Source organism: Brassica rapa, chromosome A06, assembly GCF_000309985.2.
Source record: "Brassica rapa cultivar Chiifu-401-42 chromosome A06, CAAS_Brap_v3.01, whole genome shotgun sequence".
NCBI classification, from domain to species: domain Eukaryota; kingdom Viridiplantae; phylum Streptophyta; class Magnoliopsida; order Brassicales; family Brassicaceae; genus Brassica; species Brassica rapa.
The window spans coordinates 24546327-24568317 of record NC_024800.2 but is presented as its reverse complement, the minus strand read 5'-3'; the positions used below and the strand labels follow the sequence as shown (position 1 = coordinate 24568317).

Here is a 21991-nt window from a genome sequence, read left to right as displayed (position 1 = left end):
TATCATTTTTGGTATTTTAATAAAATTACAATTACACTAAATGCTTTGGTATCTCCCTGCAGAGAATCTTCTTTCTGGTTAATGTCTTATTGTATTTAACCGACATCATTAGTGTATGATGCATAGACATATTAATACACATACAAAGTAAAGTATGTCATTATAAAACAAGATGTAGAAACATAAACATATAAATTGTTATAATATCTTTATTTGCTTTATAATAAATATAAACTTTCAGACACTACCAACCATTTCTCGAATTGCAATGTAAGTTCCTAAAACACCAATGGGAACACTCATCACCACCATACCAAACAACATTACAGTCTCGAACCCAAGTTTCTTGAAATTTCCAGAGATCTTCAAGTAACATAGGCAAGGGAGAAGAATGGAAACCGTTACACTCAGTAATGCACCAACCAGAGACATCATATAGCCGAAGAAAGGAAGTGTCTCAGCGATGACCACACTACTTGCTATGAACAATGTACTTATCGAGAGATGCAAGTATGATTTCTTGGCGTACTTCTTAGGAAACCAATCTTTTATTGTGTTCACCGTTGGTGTGATCATCAATGCATATTTGGCTATGGGGTTTACAAGGGTTGTGTATATCGCCACCTTTGAACTCGTCTTATGAATCGGAAGATTCAATGTTATTTGTGATAAAGTGTTAGATCCATACATTAAGTAGCCCAAAACCGCCATTGATGTGTAACCTATGGTGCACAGTATAAAAGATATAAGTAGGACCTGCCCAAAAAAAGGTTCATATTAACATTATTAGTATTCACTTTTAGAATATACCAAAGAAAAGATAAAGAACGTAAGATTTATGTAATGACTTACATTGTTGAATTGATGTTTGCTTTTCATAGAAGAATACAAAGTGGGCAACACGGGATGCGCACCATAACAAAAAGCATACAAACTCAAAGCGGTAGGGATCCCACTCCAGTTGATCAGCTTTCCACTTTGATGAAACCCTATTCCATCAAATGCTCCGACCCAAGATATTGATCCAAGAGTCACTGCCGTAGCTAAAACTCCACTCATGGAAACATAAGACAAGACGCTTAAACTGTCCCACCATAGAGTTGGCATGATGACGAGGGCCACTGACGCCATGAACGATTGTTTCCCGTTCAATCTCAACCCCATCAGTTTGATGTTAAACCCCGGGAAAAGATTGTGAAGATTGTCACCTTCAAGGATCAAGAAACCTGTGGTGACTAGGTAGAGTTCTAGGTGCATGAAGACTGACACAATGATTCTTCCTGGTCTACCAAACGCGCGTTCTCCAATGTCAGGATATGTTTTGATGGTGCGATCAGCGTTCATACATTTTGTAATGAGTAAGGATGTGTAGAAGGCGGTTGCGGCGAGGAGTAAGAGAAGTGAAAGACTCAACCATCCTCCACGAGCTAGTGAATATGGTACGGATAGTATTCCAATTCCTAATACAATTCAAACTATCATCATTAGCAATATTAATTACTATGTTATGAGTAAGTATGTAAATGCATGGAAGCTAAAGAAACTAACCTGAAAGGGCATTGAGTGCGTTGAAGCAAGTCTTAAAGAGAGAGGAAGATCCGCCATCGTCAAGTTGTTTTTCGTGGTTATCTTCTTCCATTGCTAATAACTTCTCATAGAAAAGTAGAGAATGTGATTTTATTTTTGCAAACTTATGCAACAAAGTACCGATGATGCAGTGTAGTATTTATATATATATGTTAACTTTGTCTTCAACTTGTACAATTTGAACTTCTTTTAGAAATAGTGATAATATCTTTTTCGTGAAAATAATTGAAGATTTTCAAGAAAACAATTATATTAATCAATATGGGTGTGATCACCTAAAGCGAAAGGCATTGTGATGTCTGACTGTGAATGCAATAGAATAAAACAAAATCAATTACTTCAGAAATAATTTGTTGTTACCAAATATTCAAAGAAAATAGTTGTTGCGGCTATCCATTTGATCATATTATGTGATCATAATCCCAAAATTTCAAGGAAGATTGTCATCTATAACAAAGTATATAATAGAAACCCGTACATAAAATAATGAGAGATCACATAAACCATTCAAAAACCCTAAAACGTACCTGGAAAATAAATGGGAAATTAAACTTTCTCTGAATCTAAGGGGCTTAATCTCCAAAACAAATCTCCGAGCCTGAACAATGACACGAAATCAAGTATTCATATCTAAGCGTTGAGATCACGGAAGAGTAATGAGTGGAGTCTTACACATGTGAAGGTAGAGGAAACTTGGTTAGGTGTTTAGGTTTATAGCCTTACAAGATAGGCATTCAATGCCAACTAATTAGATTTTGGTATTTTTCTCAAATCTAAAATACGTTCTAAATTCTAGACGTTTAAACCGCTAACCTATGAAGTATATCTTTAATCCAAGCCTAGACTTTTTCAACATTTTTTCCTCTAGATGAGTCATATCACTTTATGATATTTATTCGAGTTGATAAATTTACCCACATTATCTAAATGTCTAAACCACAATCTAAATTATACACGTTTAAACTTTAAACCTCTAACTAATCTTTAACCCTTGGCGTCTTATTTATATTGGGTGGTTTTCATTTTCATTGTTGTCAAAAAATTATAATAATCTTTAACCCAATTACGTTTTGTCTTTTATTAAACTACAAGAAAAGTTCCTTTTGATGTTATGTTCTTCAAGAGAGAAAAGTGCAGTAAAAAAAGTCTTCATATGGCCGTAACTTCCCTTTTTCTCTCCTCTCAACGTGTATGATTCTTAGGCAATTTAATTTTTTCATTTATTCCCTAATTAATTATAAGGGTTGAACAAAGCCGTTAATTCATAAATTGAAGGACGAATTAATATTAAGATTTGACCACTTTTAACGTGGTTTATACGATTAGATTCATTTGGTTAGCTGCATTAAATCAAATATGTGGTGTTATTTCACATACTTAACATATTTATATATTTTGATAAAAAAACATATTTATATTAACTAATTTGATGTTCATAGCGTGATGAATGCACTTGACAAGAGACTAACAAATGAAAAAGACAATTAGTGAACTAGAGGTAGTATGATACATTATATGTTTAATCCTCATTTGGGAATTTTAATTAATTTGGGCTTAGTGTTATGCTAACTCTTTCTTTGCTAATCATGGTCTGTAGTAGCTAGTAATACTTATCATTAAATTTTCTCAAGAAAATTCAACATTAAATAACACAGGGAGCATAATAGTCTTTTTTGCTCTAAAACTCGAAAATGTAAAATGGAAACTTAGTATATAAATCGATTGGGGAACAAATATGATATAGCTCACAACAAAATAAGAACTCACCGTTAACTTGAGACCTCTTTTTTGTTTTGTATATAATCATCTATTGCTTATGTAGGATGGTTTCTTGTGTTTCACGGCTTATCCCCAGTGGATAAAAGACTCGCAAACCCTTGTGAGAGACTTCGCTCAATCATACAATGCGAGTTGGATGAACATCTTGGACTGTCCTCGGATCTGAATCGTTTCAAGTATGGAGACGAATAAGAGTATCGACTTTCAGATACTTCTTCATCATCATCATCATCATCTTCTTCATCGTAGGCTTGGGATGTTTTTCTCTTTAAGCCTGGAACACTTCTTAAACCCGTGTGGTAGCGACTATCATCTTTATGATGCTTATCTAAACAACGTTGAGCAGAAGAGGAAGAAGACAATAAGACTCATGTCAGGAAATTACAAAAACTCTCAGATTATAGAAACCAAACATACCTGAAAGAGGATCTTCATAGAGGCATGATTCAGATTCTGTGTCACCACAGTTACAGGACAAGCTAGTGTTCTTACTCGGTCCTAGAATACTGTGAATCAAGTGCAAAAAGATTAGGCTTTCGTTTTTTACTGTGCAGTGTGTATAATGTGTTGAGTGTTGATTCCAAACCTGTACATATGCTCAACAAACTCATCGATGAGGACAGGCCAAGCACCTGAGTGTAACCAAAAAAAAAAACAATAAGTTGAACGAAAACACAAACAAATACACTTGTCTTGGTAAGAAGTCTAAAGAATTTGTACCTTCGGAGTCATATCCTTCAAGATTCTCATGAACACAACGACTAAACGCCAAGACTTGCTGCCAGGTATCTTCTGAAATATTGTGCCGTTGATTTTTCTACAAGTTAAAACATCACCTTCGTCTCATTAGATAGAAAAAAACACAAGAAACTAACGTTTACACTAATAAAAAAAAAACAAGAAAGAGATGGGTACCTCAGTGAAGTCACACCAGCGGTTAAGTAATCTAAACCTCCCAGCCAAAACAAGTTTCCACGCGGTAATAGCTTTCGCTACAGCTGCACAATATTCAATCAAGAGGTACTTATCAGTATTCGCTGACATTGAGGGTATAACCAAAACGATTGGGTTGAAAAGGAGAAGAAGCTCTTACTTATACTCTTCTGTCCATTCTCGCGGCACATAAAGAAAACAAAATCATAGAAGCGGGTAAACTCAGAGAAGTCCACCTACAAAGAAGACAGATCAAAAGGGTTAGATAGATCACAGTGCAGCTGGTCAACCAATGGTGTAAGAGATGAAAACACTTGCCATTAAGTCCAGACGTGACATCAACTTGAACAATTCATCAAAAATGGAGTTTCTATCATGGGATATGCAAAGGGAGAAATAAGCGAACGGATCAGGAGAAGACAAAGTAAGTATTGCATCATATGATAGCCATGAAGATAAGCAATCACCTTGCCTGAAACTTGTTCTCGACTAGACTCATGAGGTGAGTTAACGCTTCTTTAGAATAATTACTTCTTTGTGTTTCCTCGTTGCTTTTATTAATCTTACATAAGACTTGACTTGATCGAATGTCTGCAATAGAATATCAAAGCCCAACGGAAAGAGTCAAAGCTAGAAACTTTACACATCTCAGCTATCAATAAATATAAGCAAAGCTAGAAACTTTACACCATTCTCAACTTCAATACGCAAAGCTATAGACTTTACACCATTCTCAACTTCAATAAGCAAAGCAGGAAACTTTATTCATATAATGTTATCAGCTTTTCCATAAACCGAAACCCCAAAAACCATTGAGCTCAAAAGAATCAACTTTTATCCATAGCAATGTCAGAGGAATTGAAACAGAACAACTCAAGGATTCAAAGACAGAACAGAGACCTCCAAGCAATCGAAGCTAGAACTTAAGAACAATACTATATATGTAAGATTTAAATATTTTCAAATTGAAGAACAAACATGAACAGATCGAAGAAGGAGGGAGATAAAGGAAGAGACTTTACCACAAAATCTGCGATATATCTCGAATATATCGAGCCGACCCTGAACCGGCGAGGAGCCCATGGATTATTCTCTCTCGAGCTCGAAGCTTTCTCTGTCGGGAGATGGCGATCGAAACTCGAAAGGATCGTTTACGAAACGAAATCGAGGGAAGCCCAGAAGAGTCGATGGGGGAAACCACACACAACCAGAAAAATCGAAGAGACGAAGGCACAATCCCAAAAGCAGCATATACTTAAATTTTACAAAATACGAAGAAATGGAAAATTGTTTTTTTTTTTTTGAAACTCTTTAAAAGATCCTTCTATGGGCTTCAGTCAGACCCAAACTCAGGCCCATTAATAAGTGATAAACTCGTTGTATGGGCTTCTTTATCCCAATCCTCTTTATGACCATTTCAATTGTATTAATGTCAATGAAAAAAATTATCCCACTATATAAAAGGGACTAATTTTGAATGTTATAAAGGATGCCACATAGGCAAAATATTCTCATCCATTCATTCTGCCACGTCACTGGCAACCCAGACCAACAAATCGTAATTGCAGCCCAAGCTAACCAAACCATTAATCTCAAGTAATCGTCATACAAGCACCGTGATGCCTTCTCTCTTATATCGTGACAGCTCTGCTCCTCTCCGCCTATCTTTTTCTGCGTCTCTACTCTTCTCTGACTCTCTCCATTCCACATCTGTTTTTTCTCTTTCCTCAGATTCCACTCTCGCGAGATCTCTGCTCATGTCTCTCCATCTCCACTACCGGCTCTGTCAATTGTAACAGATCCCATCCTCCTTTTTAGATCTACAAATAATTAACTTTCTCATCATCTCTCTTATGTGTGGCTTTGATTTTGTTGCAGGTTGAAGAATCGAAGGGTGGAGACGAACCAATGGAGCGATGTGGTGATGACAGAGGAAGAGGGGATTCAGTTTCTAATGGTGGACGCTCGTCACAGATCTTTTGCAGGTTAGATTGTAGATAGTTAAAACTATGTATGAATTTTGATTGGTCAATATTTAAAAAAAAAATAACTTTGTTGTTGGTTTGATGTATGTGAGGAGGTGCGATGTAATCAGTTTCAGAGCGTTGCATTTTCGACTGATGGGATTGCGACAACACCTACCATGAGGAAACTGAATCTCATTTGGGTCACTTCGAGAATGCACATTGAGATCTACAGATATCCAGCTTGGTATTGTTTTTTTCATTTTTGCTCTGTATGTTTGATGACAACAAATGGATTGAATTTTTGAAAATTTTGGTTACAGGGGTGATGTGGTTGAGATAGAGACATGGTGTCAGAGTGAAGGAAGGATCGGGACAAGGCGTGATTGGATTCTTAAGGACATTGCTAACGCTGAAGTCACTGGCTGTGCTACTAGGTTTCCTTCTCATCATTTTTTTGCTTTCTCCATTGGTTTGTGCAATAGAATTAAATTTTCTTATGTTAAAGATATAACTTTCAGTTACTTGGATTTATGTTAAAGATATAATTTTCATTTCCGAGCACTTGATGTTCTGTCTTAAAGAACCCAGGTAAAAGGAACTTTGTGTCCAGGTCAATGCAATGCTTGCTGGTCAATCATATCGTTATATTCATGAAATGCCCACTACTATGTTTTATGTATATCTTTGTAGATTAGCATTTCCTGTGGAGGAAAATAACAGAAGCTTGAAGAAAATCCCCACACTCGAAGATCTAGCTAAGTACTCAATCATTGGACTAAAGGTATAAAATAGAAAAATAATATTCTTTGTAGGAATCAACATTCCTAGAGGACTTTATAATCATGTTTCTTTGCAGCCAAGACGAGCTGATCTCGACATGAACCATCATGTCAATAATTTCACCTATATTGGATGGATTCTTGAGGTTAGTGTCATCATCAGGTTCTTTTTAAAATAATAACTTCAGTAATCACCATATGACTTTGTTTTCTGATATTGTCAGAGCATACTCAAGAGATTGTAGACACGCATGAACTTTGGATTACAGACGAGAATGTCAGCAAGACGATGTGGTGGATTCACTCACCACCTCAAAGAATGGCTCTGCAACATCAGGCACACAAAGCCACAACGATAGCCAGTTCTTATCTGGAGATGGTCAGGAGATCAACTGTGGGACAACCCTGTGGAGAAAGAAGCCCTCCAGATAGACAATCCCTAAGCCATTACGAGTCAAGGACCAATCATTTTCACATAAACCTCTTTGCTTATTTGATTAAACAAGTTACATGACTGATAACAGATTCTGCCTATTACAAAGTCTCATAAATTTCAAATAATGTGAGTAAATAAATAGAAAACAGAGAATTGGTAAAATATAAACAGAGTAAAGATACATTGAAAGTTATGTCAAAGCTTCTCAGTTAATCTAATCATGAAAGAGTTTACCGCAGAAGCATCTAAGACGATCCATGATGACTCAAACATCTCATGATAGTAATCAGCTCTACTCTCTTGAGCTGCTTTTCTAAATGCATTACCAAACGCATAAGATATGTTGTCTATGTTCTCCAAACCACGATCATATCGTGTCTTTCCCAAGTGAATTATGATCTTCAGGGTATAGAAATGAGAGAATATCTATCAGGAATCTTGGAAATCAATATACTGGGATATATAACATTTATTATGATCTTCAGCTTTCGTCTCTTTAAAATTTTTCAACTACCTGTGTTTTTCCTATTTTGAACTTTGTTTTGTTTTTCCTTGCATTTTACGGCAAACTACCTCCCACCAAAAGGATAGTGACTAAGATTTTATATATCGTTGATGAAGCCTTGCATATTGAAAATGTTCAAAACTAAATGCATCTGTACATGTTTACATAGAAATATGGAACTCATGTAAACATTGCATAAACGTCCACTCTGTATACATGCCTTCTGTGGAACTTATTATAAATGAAAGTAAGCCCAAATTTTAAACGTAAATTATTAATTAGCCTGACTGTAACCCACTACATTTCACACACAACCACAATACCAAGACAAAAACATCGCTCTTCAAAACCAATCTCAGAACTCTTATTATATAGGTCAGAGCATCTTCATATTTAGAACACCAACTACACAATCTTCATTTCCTCCTCAGATATAGACAACACAACAACAATGTGCACAACCCCGCGCTTGCGCGGGGCTCAGCTCCTAGTATGAAGAATAAGGACACAAACTTTCATTTTAAACGTTATATTTTTATTGCTTTATGATGGATGAAAATCTTTATGTATTTTGTCAAGTTGGTTTCAGTTATGGCTGGCCTTAATGTGAATATTCATAGAAGAAGATCAGACTATGTATGCAGCACTACAAGAAAACAGCGGTATTCTGACGGACGTTCCGACGGAAAATGAATTCCTCAGAATATACCGAGGAATTTCCGAGGCAATTCCGAGGAAACACAAAATTTGGCTTCCTCGGAATTTCCTCGGAATATACCGACGGAATTCCGAGGAAAATTCAGTTCGTCGGAATATTCCGACGGAATACCGAGGAAAATTCAGTTCGTCGGAATATTCCGACGGAATACCGAGGAAAATAGTATTCCTAGGAAAAAACCGATGAATTCCGAGGAAATATTATAGACGTTAGAAAGCCGTTGGGGGGATTTTAAAAATTCCGAGGAAATTCCGAGGGCAGAAAGGTTTTCCTCGGAATTTCCTCGGAATAGATCTTGTCGATTTAGGGATTTGATTATACATTCCTTTTCCTCGGAATTTCCTCGGAATTTTCCGAGGAAATTCCGACGACGATAGAGTTTTCCTCGGAATTCCCTCGGAAAATTCCGAGGAAATTCCGAGGAACTTGGGGTTTTAAACCGAAAACAACGTTTTACGGATTGAATAACACGTATATAACCTTCATTAAGTATCTTAACCAGATTATGAAGTCAAACTTTGGTGTTTTACCCAATAACAAACACTTTTACGATTGCATGAACGAAAACCACACAACATAAGAGAAACACTTATACACTTTAACAAACGGTAAAGAGAATACTTACAATTATTTTTGAAATTTTGTTATTTCATGGTTTATGATCATCTATACAAAGAATCCTCAATGGTATGCATTATAATTGTATAAGAAATGAAATACGGCGAAAATAATCGATGTTTTGAAACCCCAAACCCTGGTTCCTCGGAATTTCCTCGGTAAATTCCGAGGAAATTCCGAGGAAACCTGGTTCCTCGGAATATTTTCATTTAACCGGGTAAACCAAGCCGCCAAATATTTCGCGAAAATTGAATTAATGATTTCCGAGGAAATTCCGACGGATATAGTAAATATTTCCGAGGAAATTCCGACGGATAATTTCCGTCGGACCCCTCATTTTATTAGGTCGAGCCCGACCTTCTTCCCCATTTCTCTCCGCCGCAATCTCTCTTTCTCTAGCGATTTCGTCGACTCCTCTCTTCTCCCTTGCGATTTGCGGCGCTTTCTCTCTTCTCCCTCGCGATTTCCACCCTAATCCTCATGTATGAACCCTATCCCACTCTTTTAGGTTAGATTTGTATGGTTTTTAAGTAGATTTGATGATTTTGGAATGAGATTTATAGATTTTGTTAGGGTGAATGGTAGATTTATAGATTTTGTTAGGGTGAATGGTAGATTTGATTTGTATCACTTGATTTGAATTTTTTTTTTTAGTTTTTATTAATTTTGTGGTTATAAAAATCGAATTTGTAATTATATATATATATTGAAAACGTTTTTTGTATATAAAATCTATTTTTTGCATTTTAAATTCATTTATATATTTATTAAACATTTTTAAAATCTATAAAACTTTTTTAAGATTAAAAATCATATATATAATATTTAAAATCATTTTTTTGTGGTTATAAAACGTTTTATGTATTTTATATAAAAAATATAAATTTCTATATTTATTAAACATTTTTAATATTATGAAAACTATTTTTTGTAATTATTTAACATTTTAAATATTTTTAAAACTATTTTTTGTAATTATTAACTGTTTTTGTGATTTATTTAAACTATTTTTTTAATTTTTATACTATTTTATATTTATTAAAACTAATTTTGTATTTATAAAACATTTTTTTATTATAAACACTATTTTATTATTTTTTGTATTTATAAAAACTATTTTGTATTTATAAAAAGATGATTTCATATTTATAAAAATATTTATATTTATTAAAACTAATTTTGTATTTATAAAACATTTTTTTGATTTATAAACACTATTTTATTATTTTTTGTATTTATAAAAACTATTTTGTATTTATAAAAAGATGATTTCATATTTATAAAAATATTTATATTTATTATAACTAATTTTGTATTTATAAAACATTTTTTTATTTTTAAAAACTATTTTAGTTTTTTTGTATTTATAAAAACTATTTTGTATTTATAAAAAGATGATTTCATATTTATAAAAATATTTATATTTATTATAACTAATTTTGTATTTATAAAATTTTTTTTTATTTATAAAAACTATTTTATTTTTTTTGTATTTTAAATATATTTTCTATTTCAATTTTAATTTTATATTTTCGAATTTCAATTTAAAAAAATAAATTTATATTTTTTTTTTAATTTTGGAAATATTCCGAGGAAGTGTATCCCTCGGGATATTCCGACGACATCTTCCTCGGAATATTCCGAGGAAATTCCGACGAACATGTGGTCCTCGGAAATTCGTTTCCTCGGAATTCCGTCGGAAATTTCCGAAGAATTTCCGAGGAAAAATGAAATTCCGAGGAGTTATTTCCGAGGACTTTTTTCGTCGGTATGTCGTCGGAATAGCGTTATTCCGACGACATACCGACGATATTTTCCCTCAGTATGTCGCTGTTTTCTTGTAGTGCAGCTATTTAGTTCTCTCCCTAGACAGCATGATTCACTTGGACATACACTAAAGCGTGGAAGTAGACCATGAATGACGACTAGATTTTGACCCGCGCTATCAAAGCGCGGGATCATTTTCGAAACATTCCAAGTTTATTTGATATAAATTTGTATTTTAATTGTATCTACACTTAGATATTACAAATGGAACATTATATTCAGTGTTTTGAAACCCGACCCGATCCGCAGTAAAATTGGTAAATTCGGTGCCTCATATGTAATTCATTTTAGTTTAAAAAAAAAACTGTTATTTAAAAATTCTTTAAAACCCGTAACAACCGCTAAAACCCGAGATCTGGTTATCGGTTGAGCTGGTAGATGACCCAATATATATTTTGGTTTGATTTATTATTATATTTAGAGTATTATAATATATATTCATGAATGTTCAGATGAATAGTGAATATATTATGAAAGTGATATTCCAATTTAAATACAATTTTAGTCCAACTAAAATTTCATCTTGTTAATGGATCAATATTTGAGAGGATGCATACTAAAAATGAAATAGATTTGAGTATCAATAATGTGTATACGTCTATTAAAAATTAATAATTTACGTTTGCAAAAAAAAATTGTTTATTTATTTAGTTAGTTTACTTTTGTTATTCACATGTTATTAGATACTTTTTGATTTTTTTGTATATGGCTTATTTTAAATTTAAAAGCTAATTTCATTATTCGCATTAGAAATGTAAATATTTATTATTTTATTTTGATATATATTTTTATTATATTTAGTTCTTAATTTTTATAATTTATATATATATATATATATATAATTACATTTTTAAATAATTAAAATATTAACCCTTACTCTCTGGCATCGATTCATGTTAATGTAATGTTTTATGATATATTTTTGTTAATATTTTTTCAATAAGTTTATATTTGATATATATGTTACATGTCTCTTTCAGTAACCCGTAAAAAATACATTCATAAACCTATCAACAGTAACATGTTTCATCGTATAATTACTATTAATATTTATTTTAACATATATATATTTAATACTCTTAACTATAAAATTATATTTTTATGTATTTGGTGAGGGTTTTGAACAATTTGTTTTTTTTTTGCATTTGGATTAATATATAGTTGTATATATACAAATGAATAGATATATATATATATATATAAGTATTTATTACATTAATAACTAAAATATAATTGAGTAGTTATTTAAATTTCGAATTAATATAAATTAAATTCATTAGTTTAAAAGATAACAGATTAGTTAGTTAGTTCCTTAATTTTAGGTATGATGTATATTTAATAATTAAATTAGATATGAATAGAAATAATATGAAATATAATTAAATATAATGGTCTAACCTATACTATTTGTAAGTAGATAAAAATTGCTTCTGTTTTAATAGTATTGATAGTAGAGTTTAACATTCTCAAAAGAGTTTTGTTTCACTTGAGTTTTCTTAACCATAAATCCTAAATTGTTAATGAGACATTCACATTGGAAAGATTAATTAGATAGTAAACAATATACCTTTTTGTGTGTTTATTTATTTTTACATGATCGTGCTTAAGAAGTTAGTTGCATTCATATGCCGAGTCAAATCAGGATGGAAATATATAGCACTAGTTAAAAAGAACGTCTTGTGTAAATTCAAAGTCTTGGTCTCTCGAGTTTTGATGTTATAGAAAGGATAGTTGAATTCTAACTGTACACAAAGTCTCGAAATTTAACAGATATATATATATAACAGACCGATGAAAACATGCATAGTATAATAAAGTTTGAATTCTTCCAAAGATTTTCAGTCCATGTATCTGCATGTTTTCCTTCTTCTTTGTTAATGAAAAGAAGAAAAATATACACACACAAATTATTAAATAAATGAAAAATCAAGTCAAGCCGTCTACTTTCTCCAAATAAGACCAAACAACTCCTAACCATTCCAACAATGTTCCAGGAAATAGAAAGAAACTTCCTTATTTCCATTATCTTATCAAACACGGACTTTGTCTTGTCTCTACCTGCACCACCACCACCTTCCTCTCTGTTGCCTTTTTAAAAAAAACACTATCATATCTATATATATACTTCATCTAAAACACACAAATTCTATATCTTCAATATTTCCTCTAGGACGCATTACTTAGTTCTTTGTAGTTCATTGTATTCATTCATATCAAAACACACAACCATGGAGAAGAGTTTATTGTCTGAGTGCAAACAATCATCTTCCCTATTTTTCTTTGCTCTGTTCAACTTGTTCCACATCAGTTTAGGGAGATGGGTTTCTTCTGCTCGCATCTTTTTGTCCGGATTCTTGCCTCTACTTCAACACCATCAACGTGTGAGGAACCAAGACCAGACTGTGATCACAAACACAGAAGAGCAAGAAGAAGAAGACCAATATGATTATCTCTCTAGAGAAGACGCAGAGATGGTTATGAGAAGCTTAGGTCTATCTCCCGACCAAGAAAGCGATGATCTTCAAGAACGGTACAGTTCCAAGGAGATGTCGAGTTTGTTCGAAGAGAAAGAAGCGAGCTTGGAGGAAGTGAAGCAAGCTTTTGACGTGTTCGATGAAAACAGAGACGGCTTCATCGACGCTAAAGAGTTGCGGAGAGTTTTGACAATCTTGGGTTTCAAAGAAGGATCTTACCTAGAGAAGTGCTCGGTTATGATCAGATCGTTAGATGGAAACAAAGACGGAAGAATCGACTTTAATGGGTTTGTTAAGTTCATGGAGAGTAGCTTCTGCTAAAATCATATGATTGTTAATTTGTTATTATTCTTTTCACCAAACGTATTAATTTTGTTCTTAATTCTTCTACTGGGGATGAGATTGTGTATGTTTAAATGCTTAAACATAGTTGTTGTCAATACTAATCAGACTTTCATGATATCTCGAGGACTTTTTAGTAATTTCGTAACTTTCAACTTAAACACACTACACAACATAGATAATCCCTTTGCGGTATTTAATCGAACACCTTGCGCGCATAGCTTAAATCTATTCCTTCTCTGGTCAACGCTCGGTGATTAAGGTAGGAACCGATTCCGACTTACCGCCGGGGCAAATCGGACAATGGGTACCATCAAAAAGCTGTCTTTAGGTGTACAATAGAAGTTGCATAAGCTTTGACAAAGCGCGTTGCTTCGAGGTGCGTGGGCCTGAAAGCATATTACATGGGCATCTAACGACCTATAGAGTCTTCGAGCTTTTCACTCCGAGATCGCCGAGCAACGACCCTCGTCGGAGTTTCTCGATTTAAGGTAAGATCTCTTCTTGTCGGAATTGAGATTTGATGCCTCATGATCGGAATCATATGCCTTTTGTCGATATTAGAAACAAAAACCAATCAAAGTTTCTAGCTTTGTCTGTTTTTCGACCTTCTCCATGCTTTTGTGTTCTGGGTTTTTGAGGAACTTATCTTTACTAGAAGCTTCTCAGGTAAAGCTCCAAAAGGGCTTAAGATGAGTATAAGTAGAGCCAAGGATATGAGACTCCCGCTGATGAATCTCGTTAGACTTAAAGGAACACCGATTTTGGAACAACTTCATTTAGAAGAAACGCTTCTTAGAGCATCCTCTGATAATTGGTGTATCGTTAATGATGGAACCAATGTCCCTACCATTGTCATGGGATTGTCAGGGTAAAGACCTTGCCTCTGCCTTTTGTGATGAAATCATTGCCGCGGATGTTGACTTTGAGCATGTCTCTGTTTACAGGAAGCCTTCTCAGCTTCTTGAGGTTGGACCTGTTGTAAAAGATCGAATACCGGTGATCAAAAGATTCACTGGAGGTGGGACGGTGATTGTGGACAAGAGTACTCTCTTTGTGAGTTTGATTTGCAACAAGGATGATGTTCCAAGTGTCCAGCCTTATCCTCGTTCTGTCATGGCATGGAGTGGCTCATTGTATGGTGAAGTGTTTGAGGGTGTTGATGGTTTCCAACTACGTGAGAACGGTCTGTGAGAAACTCTTTTTATATGTTCTTTTTACTCTTCCTTCTTCTTCATTCACAATCAAAAGGTTTAATGTTTCGTCTTTCTTGTATTTGGATTTTTTTTCAGATTATGTTTTTGGCGACCGAAAATTTGGTGGGAATGCTCAGTCAATAATCAGGAATAGATGGATACACCATACGTCATTTCTTTGGGACTACAATGTTAGAAACATGGCTTACCTTAAGCTGCCTTCCAAAGTGCCACAGTACCGGTTGGTATGATCCTTATTTTCATCTCTATTTTAAATGTCTTCAAAGTGATTACTTGATCAGTTGCAATTGTTTTGGTACATTGCAGGAAAGAGATCACACAGAGTTCGTGTGTAGGATGAAGGATTACATTGAGAGATCAGATTTTGTTGAGAAGACAGTAAAGGCTGTGGGAAACCAGTTTGCAATGAAGGAAGTGAACCTTGAGGATATAGATTCCTACGCAAAAGGAGAACATGTGAAGAGCACGAGGCTCCTTACAGTGGAGGAACTCCGAGAAGCAATGTCAGGCACGGCTCAGAGTGCATGAGCGTACTGCTCATGCTAGTTATGGAATGCAAAACTGCTATAGTTTGCTGAGGTCCTTGATTATTTGCCTCGTTGTGGACTATTCTTAGAATTCAATTCGTGGTCTAACTCAGAATCCGTAAGAAACATATGTGCTGAGTGTTTTATTTTACAACTTGTTTTCAAATTTTGGTTCAGAAATTCAATAAACCCCCACGCATACATTTTTAGTGGTTGCTCTGTTAAGAACTGTTTCAGTTGACTGACATCATATTAAAAAAAAAAAAACCATTTGAATATATGTCACTTTATATTCGTCTCCCCCGTCCCACCCTTTACCAGTATCTAAAGTTAAAGTATACCATTTCCTTGTATGAGTATAAATATAGGTATATAAGAGCAAACATATGCATATCCATTTTTATGAAGTAAATCATGTATAACATACGTGTGTATGCATATGCATGTTCTACTCATTATTCAAGGAATAACCAAAAAAGTAGTAGTTTCATAGTGGCAAACACATGCACATTCAAGAAGAAGGAATCATATCTTTCAAGATTTTAACAAGTCCCACTAAAATCAAGCCAAGCTTAAATCCATCAAACGTTGTAGTTTAGCTTTGTGTTTGACGCTTAACTGCAACTAATCCGGAAAATTGCAGAGACAACATGGATATAAATATGAAAGTATTATAAAACCTATTTTGATTAAGCATGTTGGGAAGTGGGAACCGTAAATGGATCATAAAATGTTTCAAAAATAAAGAAATAAAAAATTGATCATAAAGAAATATTTATAATACATCTTGAACCATTTTTTATATACTCAATCCTAGAATTTTCGTTATAGTACTTTTTGATACTAAAGAACAACTAGCATTTTCTAAGTGTCTTCCAACGTTTTAAAACTAGAAGGCAATAAAAACTTTAATATCACATACATTTTTTTAATAACAATATCACTTTTATTTTTCTTATTATAAAACGAGGATTATCTCTTTCTTTTCACTCGTTCACACACATCTACCAGTCCAGATTTCAATTGGTTACCCAAAAAAGAGGTCCCCAACTTGGAAAAACCGGAAATTACAACAACAAAAAAGGAAGAAGCAATTACAATAACCGAAGCAAACTAAACCGGTCTGGCAATATATATCACTTAATTATTATAGAACTAGTTAGTACCGAAACTGCCCTCCGGTGTAGGTCTGGCCAAAGGACCAACTGGGAGGAGCAACATTGTACGACACGACACTTCGGCGATCACTTGTGGTGACAACAAACGACAGACTTTGACCATTGAGATAAGAGTTGCTCTGCCAATTTTGCCCCCAATTTCTTGACATTAACTGCCATTTTGACCTTGACCCTCTCATTGACACAGAGTGTACGTCCCCGGCTCCACCCACGTTTGTGACCAGCACCAAGTTAAAGTACGAGTGACCGTTGATCGTAAACCTTATCCCGCCTCTTCTATTGCACCGAACCCTATATATTCATCCAAAACAATTATTGCGTTATAATGCTATTATGAAAGTTCAAATAGCTCTCCCGAAAAGGTACCACAAGTTTGGTGTTGATTTAAACTGATACCGATATACAGTTTTGGTCTATTAATTATTTAATAACCAATTTATACGACATTTATCAACTGGTCCAAAGTAGTAAATGCATATTAATAGGTTTAAATTCCATTAAGTAGTATAGTATAATAGTATAAGATGAATCACGCAGCTACGTGTCTTTTGTGTTTTCAACATATTTACAATCTTGTTCAATTGTGGGTTCCATGGCTCCTCTTACTTTTCATATTCGTCGGTCTATAGAAACAAGAAAACAAAAAGACTTTTGTTCAAATATAAGAAATTTCTATTTTTAAACTAATTTGAAAATAAATTTCTTTTTTTTTCCAAAATTCAGACGAGAGATATTTGTTACTTTGTTAGTTCATGCATCTATTTCTAAATAAGTCCAACTTTAATCTTGTTTTCTTACTTAATATTTGATATTTTTAGAGTATAATTATCTTTTGACCCGAGAGCGATAGTAAAATTTCCTAGTGATATATTAATAAAATTACAATTATACGAGTAATATTTCACAAAGTACGCTTATAATAGTTCAGTATTATGGTACTATGCAACTTCTAGACATTTAATGGGAGGGTCCATAAACCGGGTTAATAAATTAGTACCTTCTGTACATAACCGGAATGATACCGGACTTGTAGAGAGCGATATGCTCATAGATGGGCTGAGAAAGATCGAAATGGTGGTTGGGAGGATCGCAAGCGCCACCAGGAGGACAAAAGTTAGTGGCAGTGACCACGATGGACCGGCCTTGTATGCACCACTGAGGATCGTTGACACACTTCAGCTCGAAACAGGCACCACAGCTAAGTCCGTTATCAAATAACGCGGTGCTCAACGCAGCCGTCTCTGTTCCGTAACCTTGGCTGTACAGATTCCCGTACCCGCATGCTCCACCTAATTTTGTTCATTAGGCAAATGTTTATAGTCCACAACAAAAACTAGACTTGGTTTTTCTTTTCTGTTTGTCTTTGCGTTTATATCTAGTGTCCATTGTTTTTTCAAAAAAAAAAAATCACAATCTTTACGTTTGAGATAAAACAATTTTATTAATTGTAAACGCAAACGTCAAGTCGCCAAATATATATAAGGTTTTCTTTTATTTGCTTCCGGCGTTTGCGTTTGTGTTTTGTAGTATATGAAAAGTGCAAATCTTCGGTTAGGAAAATTAGTTTAATGAGGATAAATATAACATACATACATGAAGAAAATGCTAAAAATGGCGTTTCAGACAATTAGTTTTTAAAAACATATGACGTCAATGAGTCGATTTCTTCTTCTTCTGTTTGTATAATATAGTATTCTTAACAATATTTTCATGATTTGCCGTTGCAATTGTTTGCATGTTTCTATGTTACGAGCGAACTGGCTAGCTCTGAAACCGTGAGATGACTACGTTTAACACTACGTGTTTCAAAAAAAAAAAGACTACGTTTAACACTACACTTTTGTCAGTTAAAAATTACAGTGATGCAAGTGAAAATGAGAAATAAAATTTATTGGAGATAAATAAGGTACCCATAGTGCCGGAAGCATCACCACCGCCATAGAAAGTAGCATGAGCGTTGATCCACGGTCCTCCATGGCCCCCAGGATGGTGGCCGCCACGACGGTAGAAGCCTTGAACACAGGTTGAAGACGCTAGGACATGCAGCAGGAGAGCAGATATTACTAAAACCGCCATGATGAAGAAGCTAAGAGAAGCAAATGGGTATCTTTGTCAATATGGAGAAGTAAGAAGGTTTGGTGTGATGAAATTGAGGAAGAAGAAAGTTTGGTATAAATAGAAAGAAGGACTCGGACAAAGTTCTAGCGGTAATGAATCAATCCGGGTCCATGCAACTGCTTCTTGGTCTTCAATACACTCGGTAATTAATTTTATTTCATTTTATGTGTTTAATGTCCATGGAAGGTCATAAAAGGATAGTAATAGAACATGACGTAAACGATAAAAGGTGATGTGAATGTTAATTTAAGAGGTGAATAAAATAAATTTTGTCAAAATGAATTGGAATCTATCGTAAAGGTCACACAAGGTACGAAATAAATGCGTATCGAGATTAGTAGATGTGATTGTGATACTGCAACATTATAGATATTTTCCTTTTTCTTATAAACTATAGAAGTAAGTGGATTTTAAAGGTGGGGAAGTAATCATACGGAGACACGATTTAAATAGCAGTTAAATTCATAAATATGCGGGTTTGAGTGTTTGAGACAAACAATATAGAGCTCTATAAATGATATTATCCAGGTAATAAATTTTGAGAATTTAAGTGCAATTTTTTTTTGGTCCACGCTTCACTGCAATCTCCATTTATTAATTTTTGTTGTATGCCTGGGTGTTACTACTTTTCTAAATTTGTTGTTGAAAACCGGAGATGCATTGGATTGGTAGAAAAAGTGATGAAGAACGGTTGGGACTTTTTATGAAACTGAAGATACTTCATTGGACAAAAATGGTTACAGCTGGTTTGAGAAGAAAACAGAAGATAAGAATTTAAAAAGGAAAGCACACAGGAACCCAACATTTAAAAATTTATACATATTAATAAAAAACTGCAAAATTGGCGATTCTCAAAACTATTTCTTTTGTTTCATATAATAATAAAGCGTTTCGAATAGAAAATATCTAATTAATAGCCTTTTATAAAATTATTAAATTGCAAAATAAAGTGTAAGTCCAAAAGTCAATTTAGCTTTTAAAAATATAATATATATTTTAAAATATTTCGTAATTCACTAAAATTGTTAAAACGATATTTATACCAAAACGTATAGAAGTATCAGGTGAATCCATCTTTTGACAAACAAAATTTTCTTTAATGGTATTCAATATAACTGACATAATTGTTTGTATCATTAAAAAGTTGTTAATGAGAACTCTCTGATTTCAGTTGAGAAAAGAGAGCAACTTTCTCACTTTGATTTTATTCTTACCGTTAGGCGGATAAACATGGTGGTTTAATTAGTCGTTAGAACATTATTGATTTAAATAGTACTCCATGTGAAGTATCTCCATTTGTAAAATACACCGGTATGCGACATTGTGATTCAGTGGCGTGTGACATTAGTCTTTCGATTCTTAAGACGAGAAATTTGGCAATGCATGCATGTGATCAGTGGATCTGTACTATAACCGACAAAATATTTTAGAAAAATAAGTAATTCTAATAAATAGTGATTTCATACACCTGGAGGGAACACATATATCTAACTTGGAATATATTTCTAGGTGTACCATTGTAAAAATGGTACAAGTACAATTATTACAAACCTATATCAATTTCTATTGTAAAAATTGTCATAAAACATACTCATTCGGTATACAAATGTATGATGTTCTAACATTTTATCTTGTATATAAAAAATTAACATTTTAGGATATAATTGATGTATTTATATTTATATTTAAAACTAAAACATAAAATAAAAAATAAAATTATGAGTGGTGAAATTTATTGATAAAAAAATTAAAATAATGTATTTATTACTTTTTAATATGTAGAAAAAATCTTAATTAAACATCATATATTTGTATTTCGGAGAGAGTAATGTCTACTTATCGATATTGATTTTAGTGATTTTTTTATCCCGACAAAATATTTTAGAAAGTGTTAAAGAGGGATATAATTTAATTTCTAAAATACTGTACAATAAAAGTGGATTGTTTTTTTTTTCTTGCTCAACATCAGTTTTTCATTATCCAAATGTGAATACACGATGACAACCTCAAGAGATTTTAAACCCAACATACAACCAATGAGATCTAGTAACGCCTATGAACACTGAGTCGGATCCTACACTACCCAATCTACTCATCGGTGTATTTTCACCACAATGACACGAGTTCCTCCCACGACCTGAAAGAAACCGTCTCTTGACCCCTACTTAGACCACACAATACGTAAACAACAGTACATACAGCCGGACAATGAACCAAAACCAGATTCTAACTAAACAAGCGACTGGTTCAGTCCGTGTACCAACAGCTTAATAGCCAAACAGTGCATTCTGGACTTGACCCATATCATTTGTCAACCCTTGCCTCGGTCCATAGCCATAAACTGGACAGAACAGTCCGGACTGAAAATTGGACCCTGACATCGGTAAGCATGAACGGTATACCAAGTCGCAGCTACAAAAGATGCGGAACTCATACCCCGGGACAAATTTCAATCCAATCACCAGTGCTGGGAAGTATAGCTCCGCCACGCTTCACCGGCCAAGATAATATCTTTGGGTGACTACTCCATCAAAATGAATCTTGGAGTGTGTTGTCCCCGAGAGCCAGAGATAATTTTTTCATCCACCGTACTTCGTGTCTCTTCTCCATCTGTATCACCGTCTCACCAGAAGGTAGATCCAAGACATGGAAGACTTGACCAACCCACGTGCCGACGCCATGAAGTTCTCACCAGAGATCTGAAAAATGAAAACCAGATTTGGTGAGTTCTTCAGTCCTAAAAAATGACTATCTTCTCCTCAGACACCGTGAGTCTCGCCGCCTCTCCAAAGAACGCCGATAACCGCCACCATCGAGCAAATCACAGCTTCACGAGAACTCGAAACGGCTCAGAGAAGGTTGCATATCAACTAGGGCTGAAAGAGGAGGATAATAGCAAAAAAAAAAGAGGATGAAGGGGAAAAGGAGGCGCATCCAGCAACGCCACATAAGCATGTCGGAGTTCGGGTTTAATTCTGCGGACTAT

At 34.2% G+C, this 21991-nt stretch overlaps 6 protein-coding genes across 16 annotated transcripts; 3 read left to right on the top strand and 3 right to left on the bottom strand.

Moving 5' to 3' along the window:
* Window positions 1–135: 135 nt before the first annotated feature.
* On the bottom strand, window positions 136–2969 carry LOC103875113 (amino acid transporter AVT1I). Of its 2 annotated transcripts, none has more exons than XM_009153574.3 (4): window positions 2115–2969; window positions 1549–1648; window positions 853–1460; window positions 136–756 (listed from the first exon to the last, which is right to left on the bottom strand). In XM_009153574.3, exons 2-4 carry the CDS (start codon window positions 1637–1639, stop codon window positions 238–240), a joined length of 1218 nt encoding a protein of 405 aa, XP_009151822.1. In that variant the 5' UTR covers window positions 1640–1648; window positions 2115–2969; the 3' UTR covers window positions 136–237. The 2 variants fall into 2 exon arrangements, with proteins under 2 accessions (XP_009151822.1, XP_033129680.1); XM_033273789.1 differs by having other exon boundaries at window positions 1549–1641.
* Window positions 2970–3184: 215 nt separating this feature from the next.
* On the bottom strand, window positions 3185–5584 carry LOC103875112. The gene is made up of 9 exons (XM_009153573.3): window positions 5322–5584; window positions 4767–4890; window positions 4618–4669; window positions 4460–4535; window positions 4282–4364; window positions 4087–4183; window positions 3953–3998; window positions 3784–3872; window positions 3185–3694 (listed from the first exon to the last, which is right to left on the bottom strand). Exons 1-9 carry the CDS (start codon window positions 5380–5382, stop codon window positions 3426–3428), a joined length of 897 nt encoding a protein of 298 aa, XP_009151821.1. The 5' UTR covers window positions 5383–5584; the 3' UTR covers window positions 3185–3425.
* Window positions 5585–5803: 219 nt separating this feature from the next.
* LOC103875110 (oleoyl-acyl carrier protein thioesterase 1, chloroplastic) lies at window positions 5804–7674 on the top strand. Of its 7 annotated transcripts, XM_033273876.1 has the most exons (8): window positions 5804–6091; window positions 6178–6284; window positions 6377–6386; window positions 6478–6510; window positions 6587–6700; window positions 6957–7047; window positions 7123–7208; window positions 7315–7674. In XM_033273876.1, the coding sequence occupies exons 1-8, from the start codon at window positions 5919–5921 to the stop codon at window positions 7475–7477; spliced, it is 777 nt and encodes a 258-aa protein (XP_033129767.1). In that variant the 5' UTR covers window positions 5804–5918; the 3' UTR covers window positions 7478–7674. The 7 variants fall into 7 exon arrangements, 1 of the variants encoding a protein (XP_033129767.1); XR_004448699.1 differs by adding an exon at window positions 6806–6854 and having other exon boundaries at window positions 5882–6091; window positions 6178–6510; window positions 7123–7191; window positions 7270–7674; XR_634339.3 differs by adding an exon at window positions 6785–6854 and having other exon boundaries at window positions 5882–6091; window positions 6178–6510; window positions 7123–7191; window positions 7270–7674.
* Window positions 7675–12518: 4844 nt separating this feature from the next.
* LOC103875109 (probable calcium-binding protein CML45) lies at window positions 12519–14085 on the top strand. The gene has a single exon (XM_009153569.3). It carries the CDS (start codon window positions 13378–13380, stop codon window positions 13942–13944), a length of 567 nt encoding a protein of 188 aa, XP_009151817.3. The 5' UTR covers window positions 12519–13377; the 3' UTR covers window positions 13945–14085.
* Window positions 14086–14184: 99 nt separating this feature from the next.
* On the top strand, window positions 14185–16001 carry LOC103875108 (lipoate-protein ligase LplJ). 4 transcript variants are annotated; one of them, XM_018659409.2, is made up of 5 exons: window positions 14185–14456; window positions 14635–14836; window positions 14913–15151; window positions 15258–15402; window positions 15489–16001. In XM_018659409.2, the coding sequence occupies exons 2-5, from the start codon at window positions 14658–14660 to the stop codon at window positions 15520–15522; spliced, it is 597 nt and encodes a 198-aa protein (XP_018514925.1). In that variant the 5' UTR covers window positions 14185–14456; window positions 14635–14657; the 3' UTR covers window positions 15523–16001. The 4 variants fall into 4 exon arrangements, with proteins under 4 accessions (XP_018514925.1, XP_009151816.1, XP_009151815.1 ...); XM_009153568.3 differs by having other exon boundaries at window positions 14188–14456; window positions 14627–14836; window positions 15258–15406; window positions 15489–15919; XM_009153567.3 differs by having other exon boundaries at window positions 14188–14456; window positions 14624–14836; window positions 15258–15406; window positions 15489–15919.
* An 867-nt stretch (window positions 16002–16868) lies between these two features.
* Window positions 16869–18963, bottom strand: EXPA5 (expansin-A5). The gene is made up of 3 exons (NM_001301916.1): window positions 18798–18963; window positions 17885–18176; window positions 16869–17178 (listed from the first exon to the last, which is right to left on the bottom strand). The coding sequence occupies exons 1-3, from the start codon at window positions 18961–18963 to the stop codon at window positions 16869–16871; spliced, it is 768 nt and encodes a 255-aa protein (NP_001288845.1).
* Window positions 18964–21991: the final 3028 nt, after the last annotated feature.

Excerpts from the sequence above, each read along its gene's own strand:
- LOC103875113 (XM_009153574.3), bottom strand. The coding sequence starts at position 1,639 with ATGGAAGAAGATAACCACGAAAAACAACTTGACGATGGCGGATCTTCC. Across the intron at positions 1,461-1,548 it reads CGCACTCAATGCCCTTTCAG|GAATTGGAATACTATCCGTA; the intron begins GTTAGTTTCTTT and ends GAATTGTATTAG. Across the intron at positions 757-852 it reads GCAAACATCAATTCAACAAT|GTCCTACTTATATCTTTTAT; the intron begins GTAAGTCATTAC and ends TTTTTTGGGCAG.
- LOC103875112 (XM_009153573.3), bottom strand. The coding sequence starts at position 5,382 with ATGGGCTCCTCGCCGGTTCAGGGTCGGCTCGATATATTCGAGATATAT. Across the intron at positions 4,536-4,617 it reads TGTCACGTCTGGACTTAATG|GTGGACTTCTCTGAGTTTAC; the intron begins GCAAGTGTTTTC and ends TCTTCTTTGTAG. Across the intron at positions 4,365-4,459 it reads GAATGGACAGAAGAGTATAA|CTGTAGCGAAAGCTATTACC; the intron begins GTAAGAGCTTCT and ends AATATTGTGCAG.
- LOC103875110 (XM_033273876.1), top strand. The coding sequence starts at position 5,919 with ATGCCTTCTCTCTTATATCGTGACAGCTCTGCTCCTCTCCGCCTATCT. Across the intron at positions 6,092-6,177 it reads CACTACCGGCTCTGTCAATT|GTTGAAGAATCGAAGGGTGG; the intron begins GTAACAGATCCC and ends ATTTTGTTGCAG. Across the intron at positions 6,701-6,956 it reads GTCACTGGCTGTGCTACTAG|ATTAGCATTTCCTGTGGAGG; the intron begins GTTTCCTTCTCA and ends ATATCTTTGTAG.
- LOC103875109 (XM_009153569.3), top strand. The coding sequence starts at position 13,378 with ATGGAGAAGAGTTTATTGTCTGAGTGCAAACAATCATCTTCCCTATTT.
- LOC103875108 (XM_009153568.3), top strand. The coding sequence starts at position 14,658 with ATGAGTATAAGTAGAGCCAAGGATATGAGACTCCCGCTGATGAATCTC. Across the intron at positions 14,837-14,912 it reads ATTGTCATGGGATTGTCAGG|GAAGCCTTCTCAGCTTCTTG; the intron begins GTAAAGACCTTG and ends CTCTGTTTACAG. Across the intron at positions 15,152-15,257 it reads TTTCCAACTACGTGAGAACG|ATTATGTTTTTGGCGACCGA; the intron begins GTCTGTGAGAAA and ends ATTTTTTTTCAG.
- EXPA5 (NM_001301916.1), bottom strand. The coding sequence starts at position 18,963 with ATGGCGGTTTTAGTAATATCTGCTCTCCTGCTGCATGTCCTAGCGTCT. Across the intron at positions 18,177-18,797 it reads TGATGCTTCCGGCACTATGG|GTGGAGCATGCGGGTACGGG; the intron begins GTACCTTATTTA and ends GAACAAAATTAG. Across the intron at positions 17,179-17,884 it reads ATTCCGGTTATGTACAGAAG|GGTTCGGTGCAATAGAAGAG; the intron begins GTACTAATTTAT and ends ATGAATATATAG.